Source organism: Dendronephthya gigantea, unplaced genomic scaffold, assembly GCF_004324835.1.
Source record: "Dendronephthya gigantea isolate DGI-Jeju-01 unplaced genomic scaffold, DenGig_1.0 000072F, whole genome shotgun sequence".
Taxonomy (NCBI): domain Eukaryota; kingdom Metazoa; phylum Cnidaria; class Anthozoa; order Malacalcyonacea; family Nephtheidae; genus Dendronephthya; species Dendronephthya gigantea.
In genome coordinates, this window is record NW_021163082.1 from 361,339 (window position 1) to 371,199 (window position 9,861).

The 9,861-nt window shown below is 36.4% G+C and overlaps 1 protein-coding gene across 1 annotated transcript in view; it reads right to left on the reverse strand.

Moving 5' to 3' along the window:
* The window catches only part of LOC114531482 (fibrillin-2-like), a 40,785-nt gene extending 31,523 nt beyond the window's left edge, over nt 1-9,262 (reverse strand). Inside the window, exons 1-5 of the mRNA XM_028553087.1 lie at nt 9,097-9,262; nt 2,710-3,039; nt 2,367-2,489; nt 943-1,062; nt 720-839 (exon numbers count right to left, since the gene is read on the reverse strand). Coding sequence (XP_028408888.1) covers nt 720-839; nt 943-1,062; nt 2,367-2,489; nt 2,710-3,039; nt 9,097-9,223 — 820 coding nt within the window. The 5' untranslated portion in view covers nt 9,224-9,262. The remainder of the gene's footprint in view (nt 1-719; nt 840-942; nt 1,063-2,366; nt 2,490-2,709; nt 3,040-9,096) is intronic.
* Between the last annotated feature and the right edge of the window lie 599 nt (nt 9,263-9,861).

Below are 9,861 nucleotides of genomic sequence, written 5' to 3' on the forward strand. Positions count from 1 at the left end.
ATAGTATGAGTATGCGAGTATATCAAAATGAAGCTGGGCGAAAGAAAAAAGCGTAAATGCAGAACGACAGGCGTTTTTGCAGTATCTTAATGTTGGCTTTTTCTTCTGCAGTATAAATTCTACATCTTTCAAAAATTTTCGTGTTTTTTAGACATGCATGGTCATAATGACTGGCTTTATAACTACAGTTATGGAGATGTCCGCGCGAATGCATTATGAAGTTCTTTGAGTTAGAATTTTTTTAAAATAAATTTTTATTTATATTTTGTGGTAATTGCCATCTTTCGAGGTCGTTTGGCAAGACAAGACAAGAAATCTTATAAAAAATACAAAAATCTAGAAACAGGAAGTCTAAAAAAAAGCACTTGTGCTGTATAGTCACTAGGCCATCCTAATGGCGAGTTTGTTAACAATAACCACTGCTTGTGTTTTCAACTCAATTTTTTAAACAATTAAGTTATTGGCTACAGGTAAGTCTGAAATTTAACATGCTGTGAGTAATAGAGTAAAAATTATTTCTTCGTGACAAACAATCGAAAATAATTAAAGATTCAAGATTTATCACTAAGATTTGTCTAAAGTTAATTTCGACGACGTTAATAATATTCGGGGTTGTTGGCCGCAATCGGAAATCAGAGATTGCATCTCTGGGACTTAAATCATTCTTCAATGTTGGTTGATGGCGCAATATATGTTTAATTTACGGTCACCTGACTTACCTCTGCAAATAGAACCATTTTCAGAATTTTCTTTTCTACAGCATTGATAGGATCCATTAGTGTTGGTGCAATTTGTCTCCGAAGGACAGCGGTGTGTTGAATCAGCACATTCATCTTCATCTAAGCAAAAATATTTTTAATTGTATTCCTCGATGTTTGTCCGGAATACATTGTAAAAGCAAAGAAAATCATAATTTTGTGTGAAGAATAATGATGCAAATACCTTGACATAAGGTTCCATTACCAGTAAATCCACCATTACACGTGCATCGATAAGAACCAGGACTGTTCGTGCAAAAAGCTTCAGGATGACAGTTGTTTAATGTTGAACATTCATCGATGTCTACGGAAAAATATTATTACATCACCCATGCCTATATGTGTTAAAGTTCATAAAAGAATAACGTCTATTTCCCACTTCAACCATATCGTAGCGTAACGCAGTGGCGTACGGGAAACAATAATTGGGGGGACATGCACATATATTCATAAATTATATTCATGTTGTGCAAGATGAATTTAATTTCAAATTCATTGCCAGGTCTGTTAACAGGAATATATGAATATGTGCTCCCTCCTGATTATCGTCTCCCGTACGCCACTTTAAGACCCTAACTTCGAAAATGAAAATAAGTAACTTCCAAGCAGCATTTTGGCAACAAATTTGGTTTCGCTGGCGTCATGAATATTTAACATCGCTTTGTGAGTGTCACAGAAGCAGGGAAAAGACTAAAAACGACAAAAAAGGTGAGCTAGTCATGGTCCAGATTATAAAATGGAAATAATTATTAGCAATCATAGAAGAACTTCTCCGAGGAATACCGCAAGCAGACAACTGCAAGAAACTAGACCAGTCGAGTGATATCGAGGAAACAAATATTGAAACAATTACTTAAAAGCATCACGAGTTAAGAGAATTGCGGTAATACGGAAAATTCAAACTAGTTAAATTTTAATTGTGATCAACTCAAGTCCCTGCCGGATATAAGGGGCGGGATCGGATCAAATGAATCATATCTAAAAGCGCTAATGGTAAATGGGTAAATGGCGCGGACAGGCGGACGTGGACTAGCGGATGCGAATAGTTAAATATCAGACTGTATGCGCATGCAAACGGAAATTTACACGTATAAACACCACCAATATCATCACCATTTTGCTTACGTCTATTCCTATTACGCTTAAGCTAATGAACTCCGCGTCCAAATAATTTATAATTCTGCTACCCCGGTATTTTCTTTCAGTAAACAATGCTACAGTTAACCATCACGAGTTTAGAGAGCTGCGGTAATCAGAGCCAAAAATAGATTTTTAGAATTCGCATGGCATGGAGAAAGTTCTTTATATTAACTTAATATGTTTACTTTATCGTTTCTTGGGACAGCTGTGCTCAGACATAGGTCGAAAAACATTGACGCACTCCCACTATGATACTTCCGTCTATCATGGCGCAAAATAGTACGCATATAAACACCATAGATAAAACACTATACGCTTGTACAGATTGCAAATAAATCATTGTTGATTCCGGTATACCTCGTCACGACCGATGCTTCCGATTAATTCCTTCTTTGTCTGAATAATTCCCAACCAGTCAGGTCTTAGAGTTATGTTATTTTACTAACCAGTTAGAGATATTTTACTAACCAGAACAAATAATTCCGTTCCCGGTGAAACCTTGATTACATCTGCATGTAAAACCATTGTCGGTGTCGATACATTGAGAACTCCGTCCACAGTTGTGCAATCCCATGGAGCAATAATCGACATCTATAAACAACAATGAAACACTAAAAACAAAATCTACAAGATATTCTCACTGAGTTGCAATTGGCAACTTTAAATTAGATTAAATAGAGTTGGAGATTGTAATAAAGAAGACAAATTCGCAATTCCATAACAACGTTGAACTTAAGTTCTTATAGAATGTAATACTGCGTAAGATAATCATACTGTGGTTAAAATTAAAACACGTAAAAAATAAACGTACCTTCAGCAGTACATTCCACACCAGCAACTTCCGAATGATCGCAGTCATGACTTCCCCATCCTTCATCATCGTTGTGAGGACAACTTTTTAGATTTTTCTCACTCCCAGTGCAACCAACTTCGTCCAACCAAATCTGTCCTGAACCAGAAGGAACATTTCGTCCTTGAAGAGCTCTAAGAGCATTCCGATAACCAAGTTGACGACATGCAACGCGGGCATCATTTATGTCCCAATCATCATGACAAATTGTTCCCCATCTTCCCCGATGTAATATTTCCACACGACCAATCCCATTTAACGTGGATCGTCCTCGCAACCTGAGCGTCTTATCTAAATTTTTTTTTAAATGAGATTAAATTCAAGAGGTCAAATACCCTGAGTGAAATGCTAACTTTATAAACGGTTTATTAAACTGAACGTTAGAAAATTATTTTCAATATTTAACAATAATCCTTGATTTTGACGTTCTATTCTTTAAAAGGCAATTTAAACTTGGTTGGACCTTCCAGATTAAAATTATTTTTTTCTAGCATTGAATTTAACCTTTTGCAAACATAGTTTTTGAAATCTACCTAGCTACCGAATACGAGCTTGGAGAGGTAATTTGAATTGAGGCGATTTCAATAAGTTTTGTTTCCGAAGTCATTCAACACAACTCCTGACAGATTTGATTTTATTGAGTGGCCGCGGAAGGTCATTCAGGGGGGTTAATACTCTAAAAATTCGCGTTCAGCATTATGAAAGTAGACACAAAGTAGACCGAATTCAGACAATGATTCAGTTTTCAGTTTATAAATTATTATAAATGTTATCCCCGAGCCGGCGCGAAGCGCCGTGCGAGGGTACTAATTCCGCTGGGAGATTTATTACACCCGGGTATTCTGACAGAACATAGCGGAATCCAAAGTTGCTCAAATTCTATGTCGTGGACCGTGGACCGTGGACGTTCAATGGTCATGGTACTTGTGCGCATGCGTGAAATGCGAACGAGTGTAGACTGGTAATCAACGAACGTTCTGATTGGCTAAGACAGAAAGTTTGTAATTCAATGAGAACGTCAGCAATTTAACTGTCATTTCGTAAACATTTTTGTAAAAGCGTTTCATAAACTTTGTGCAAAGAAAGTAAAACGAGAAGAAACAAGATATATGAAGCATGACAGATAGCAAAGATGAACGTGGATACAGTCAAAAAAAAAACAGCCGTGTAAGAGGAATAATTCATAATCTGCAAGCTTATAAATGTTTTCAAAGACAAAGGGTACGTGTTTATTTTGTTTATCTCGTACTTGTTTCGCGGTAAGAATGAGCCGTATTTGTATACTTTTCAGCTTTGTATGCCGTTCATTTGTTAAATTTTCAGTTTTTCTGCAAACGCATAAACCTGTGAAGGGCTATTACACCTTTGCTTTAACTTCAAAAATTGTTTTTGAAAGTGTAATTTGAATTTTGGTATCAAAAATACACACTATATTTATAAAGTATACTGAAACTTTTAGCCGCCGGCGTTGACTGCAATTACAGAATAAAAAATTGAATAAAACATTTGAAGTTTTTTCTTTGTCTGTGAAGATTTTGTACTGTTTTAATCGTTTGAAACTTCGATTTTAAACCGTTACTTAATTGCTGGCATGGTATAATGCAGGGCAATGTTTACACTAGCTTTGTGATTATTTTTGTATTGAATGATGGAAACTTTAAGACTGATTTGAGTTTTGTGTCATTTCATAATATAAGTTTAGATCAGGTTAACTCAGGAAATTGTGTACTTGGTTTGAAATAGCGAGGGGTTGCTGCATGCATGTATTTCTAGTAAGTGTAATATACGTGCAATTTCATTCCCTAACGCGCGTGAATTGTTTGGCAATGGGCATAATGCACGCTTTTTGAAAACTTAAACTAGCAAAATTTTAAATGTGATCTGTTCAAGTCCCTGCCGGATATAAGGGGCGGGCTCGGATCAAATGAAACACACCTAAAAGCACTAATGCTTTTAGGTAAAATTGCGCAGACCGGCGGACGCGGACCGGCGGATGCGGACCGGCGGACGTGGATCGGCGGACGCGAACCGGCGGACGCAGATAATTAATAACCTAAACGAATCTCATACAAATAGCCCCTCAGACGGGTTTTTACAAGAAACTTTCCCGTCCATAATATGAATTTAGTGAAACATAATATCAGACAGTATGAGCATGCAAACGGAAATTTACACTTATAAACACCACCAATATCATCACATCTATTTTACTTAATTACGTCTATTCCATGCAATTACGCTTAAGCTAATGATAATTATGGGTATGAACTCCGCGTCTATATATTGCCCTGGTATTTTCTTTCCGTAAACCATGTTAAATACAGTACATAAAAAAACCTTTGTCGCCGTAGTTAAACTAACACTCATCATGTAAATCACTGGCTATTATATTGTTTTCCAACAAGAAAAAGATAAAATATTTAGACATATGTATATTAATTATGTATCAGGTTTACGTTTTTAATGGTGATGCGTGAATAACTGCCCTTTTAAAAGAATTCGACATAAAACTAATGATATTCTGCATTAGTTAATATTTAGCAAGACAGTAAATTCAGCTTGGTCTATATCCGTTTGTCTAATGCTGTGCATGACTCAACGACTACATACACTCAATCAGCCGTTCAGGCATAAAAAATTTACACTGGTAAACGTGACAAATACTAATTTTACGAACACAGCCTGCCACTTTCAATCAGCATCATCACACAATAGCCTGCAAAATCTATAGTTTACCTGAATACTGCTCGTCTATAAAGATCGATTGTTTTAGGTTGCCCTCCCACAGTGCTCGAATCATAGCGTAGTGTACCAGTATTCTGTTACTAACGACTTCAGTGTTTAATTTTTGATACAGGTTACAACTATTACATGACGCACTACCATACGGAAAAAATATCAGGCTCTCGACTTGTCGCACCAGGACTGAACAATATTGTGCCACAGCCCATGAACATGTGTTGTTAACAATGCTGTTGCCTTTTGAACCTTTTCGAGCCATCAATGTTGCTGTACTCAGTTGCAACAACAGTTGATGGTTCAATCACACTCAGCAACTACTTAGTGATAATGTTGTTCACAGAGTGCAGTAAAACACTATTCATACATTTCCTTAAACAATTAGCAGCAACTCGTTTTAGACACTCTCATAAAGTGCCACAACATCGTTAAGCCATAAAAATTTACTGTTAATTAATGCTTTAAAGACAGAGAGTGTATGCAGTCGTCCAGGCATTAAATTTTCTACAGCCAACGACAAACAGATAATGTAAAGCTTAATTTGCTGCTTTGCTAAACACTACTACAGTGGTCCCGGCCTAATTAAATCAATATTGAATATCACGAGTTTCATGTTGAACGTTAACGATGTATCGAAATTGCTGCACACTTTGAGATAGTGTAGCTCACAAAGTTCTTCGAAGTTTGGCGTTTACCATAAGGTCACGTCTAGCCAAATTGTGCCGAAATTGTGTTAACATTAGCGATCGCGCGCACATCCCCTAATCAGCTGCCCAGACTGAATGTTTTGCACAACATAATTTGATTACAGCTAGCAGCGAAGTGAAATGATAAAAAATGTAAGAAGTCAGCGACGTAATGTACCTATGCAAATATTACTTACTTGTACTTTCAGAGGTTGCAAAATGAGTAGATAAAACAAACGCACAAAGTTTGATAAACATATTCAGTGGCATTTTCCTTCAGCCGTTACATTGAACAATGAACTTGAAATCAAAGGCTACATCATATTTTATGATCTGTTCAAGTCCCTGCCGGATATAGTCATTAATATAAGGGGCGGGCTCTGATCAAATGAAACATACCTAAAACAATTCCTCCTTTTTTTGAAACAGTACTCATAACCTCTTATTTTTGTGTGTAAATAGCGGGCGTGGACGCGGAAGGGCGGCCGGGGATGCGGACCGGCGGACGCAGATATAGATAAACAACCCAAACGATAAGTAAGTAAATAGCAGAATCATTTAACAATTAAGTCGCAAGAACAGTTGATTTCCTAATACACCTTCTACTCTTGATTTACAATAGTCGGTCAACCATTTGTGTCAAATGTTGAATTAAAAAAGTAAATATACTTCCAAAAACATTACACGACGTTTTCCTTCCGCTAAAGACAATCATGCATTACAACAAAATGATATGCATAAACACTCAACTGCTGTATCGAGCGAACAATAGCATTTGCAGCTAGTCAATAACATAAATGTATTTTTCATTCTCACTCAACAATTTTCAATACCATTTATCAACAAACATTTGTTCTTATATAAGGTTCATACACAAAATCAGTAACATAACTATATTGATAACCAAATAAGGTTATGTACAAATTCGACATCATACAAACAGCCCCTCAGACGGATCTTTACAGTCAACATTCCTGTCCCTAATATGAATTCGGCTAATATCAGGCCGTATGTCCATGCAAACGGAATTCAAAAACAACACACCACCAATATAATCGGGTCTATTTTGCTTACCGTAGTCTATTTGTATTACGCTTAATAATTTGGGTATGAACTCCGCGTCTATATATAATTCTGCTGCCCTGGTATTTCTTTCAGTAAACAATGTTATATAGAGTACATTAATAAATCTCCGTCGCCGTAGCTAAACTAGCATGATACTGAATAATTTATTGACTCATCATATAAATCACATGTCTATTATATTGTTTTCCAACAAGAGAAAGATAATAAATGCTATAAAATAAAGTAAATTGCGGTTGAATCTTTTCAAACCCTCAATGTTGCTGCATGATTATTAACAAGTTCCAACAACAGTTGATGGTTCAATAACATTCATACAAACATAAAGAAATGCATTAAAAACTTTATTTCAAAACGCTAGCCCCAATCACGAAAGCTGATTTCATGCATTGGGGGGCGTGCAAAGAAATAATTTAACAATCATAACATTTTTAAGTATCTACAACTATTTAAAAATATATTTTTTTCTTTTTTAAAGCGAATTTTTGCGAGCCTAAAGTTGAGCGAGCCTTCGAAAGGAACCGACAGAAATTGCCATTTTTCCATCCCTGGATATGTTACTCCTCAGAGACGGTCAAAACGGGGTTGAGTTAAAGCATTATAGATGACCTGTACTGATGACACGCCGAAGGACGACAATCCTAACAGCCACGCTTTTACAGATCATTTCTATATGGACGTCCCAAGATTTTATCTTCTAAGGAAACTCCTAAACATTTATATGGTAAAAACTCTGGGGACAGGATACTATTAATCAAAACGGGCTGATCACATATCTTATTTTTTATATCATAAGAATATGATTGCCATAATAATTATATGTCATGATAATTCCCTGAGAGCAACGTCAGTTCGATTCACGTTTCCGACCTTCAAACGATGGTTTATAATTTAGGCAAGATTATATAAAAATTAGTTAAAAGGCTAAAATCGTTCAACGAGATATGCCCTCGTCTCGTCATATTGAAATATTTTAACAAAGGACTTACGTCGTTCTTCGTATATAAGATTAGCAATTTTCCCTTTACATTGATTATGCAAAAGCCTTGCATCCATGCACATAATTCTTATATAGTTGTTAGGGCTTAGTTTCCTAATTAGTATCGCTAAGGGCCTAAGCTAGACAAAATTTGGCCGTTTTCCTCTTCAACCGTATAGTAGCGAAACGTAGCGTTTCTCATTGTTTTAAAGTCTTTAGTTCTGGTCGAATACTTGGGAAACAAAGAAATACGCTTCGTTACGCCACGATTGAAGTCGAAAACAGCTCTTAAAAGGTTTGCAGATGACGCTCGAACAATCATGCACGATGAACGACTTTGCTAAATAAAACTGTAGAGGTCTTTCCTTTCTTACATAAATGCTGAGTATCAGGACTTTTATGCAGAACGCCGGTTTAGGTCTTTAGGATGTAACGAAATTTTTTCATGCACTGTCTAAGATAGTGTATTTCAAACACAATGTACACTGGTGTCGTAAGCATGATGAAATCTAAGATTATTTTAGCTAGGCTAAGCCTAAAGAACTCCAGGCCATATTTTACCTACAGCACCACGAGGAATCCCAAGCTATAAAACACCTATACCACGAGGAATTCCAGACTGTAAAATACTTACCACGAGGATTGCAAGACATAATTTATAGCTACCGTGAGAATTTATGGCTACCGTGAGAATTTATGGCTACCCTAGCTTGTATTATATTTACAATAGGTGGTATAGAGGTCAATGAAGACCTTATTCGGCCTTATTGATACGTTAGAAATGATCATAGTATAAACAAGCACATGGGGTATGTTTTCATAATTATTTAATATATTAAGCAACATGGCCATGATACTCACTTCTTAAAATACCGGTACCACCGATTTCCGCCGATATATTGCTTATTTTCCGATTAAAGGACCATTCCTGGACGTGTGCATGTATCTTTATCGGTGCATAAAGAAATATGTAGGATACAATTGACATATTCGCAATAATCAACAAATATTCTTTCTCACAAGTGTTCAAATTTCTGGCCCTTCCTCATAATGGGCCTTTCGTCAGGCAATTCCTATCTGCGAACAGGCTGAATTTTAACCAGTGAACTATATAGATCTTACTGATTCTAAATTATAGAGGGTGTATAAAAAACAAGTACGATCGTTCTATTGGACCTGGAACTGGTGAAGTATAGATTCAATCTTTCTCTCCAGGATGAAATTTCAAATATTTATGAACCTAGGCAATCTTGCAATAGTTAAAATTATCGCTTTTCTACATTTTTCATCTACTTTCAATACAAAGACACTTGCCGAGTTGCACATCTATGTCCTATGTTATGCCGAGTTGCACATCTATGTCCTAATCTATGCCGCTGTAGCTGGCGAGAAGCTAGCGTTGCGTGCACCGTGCCACTGTCATTATAGTCGTTTTTATGTATATGTATGCTGGGCAAACCCTAAACAAATAAATAAAAAATAAGAAATGCCCTAGAGAGAAACGCATTTAACGCAATGGTTCTACAGGGTGTATAAAAAAAAACGCAACCACTTAATATTCATGAATATCCTCTTTGTTCTACAACACAAAAGACGTTTGGCCCCTGGAATGCGAGAAAGCTTGTA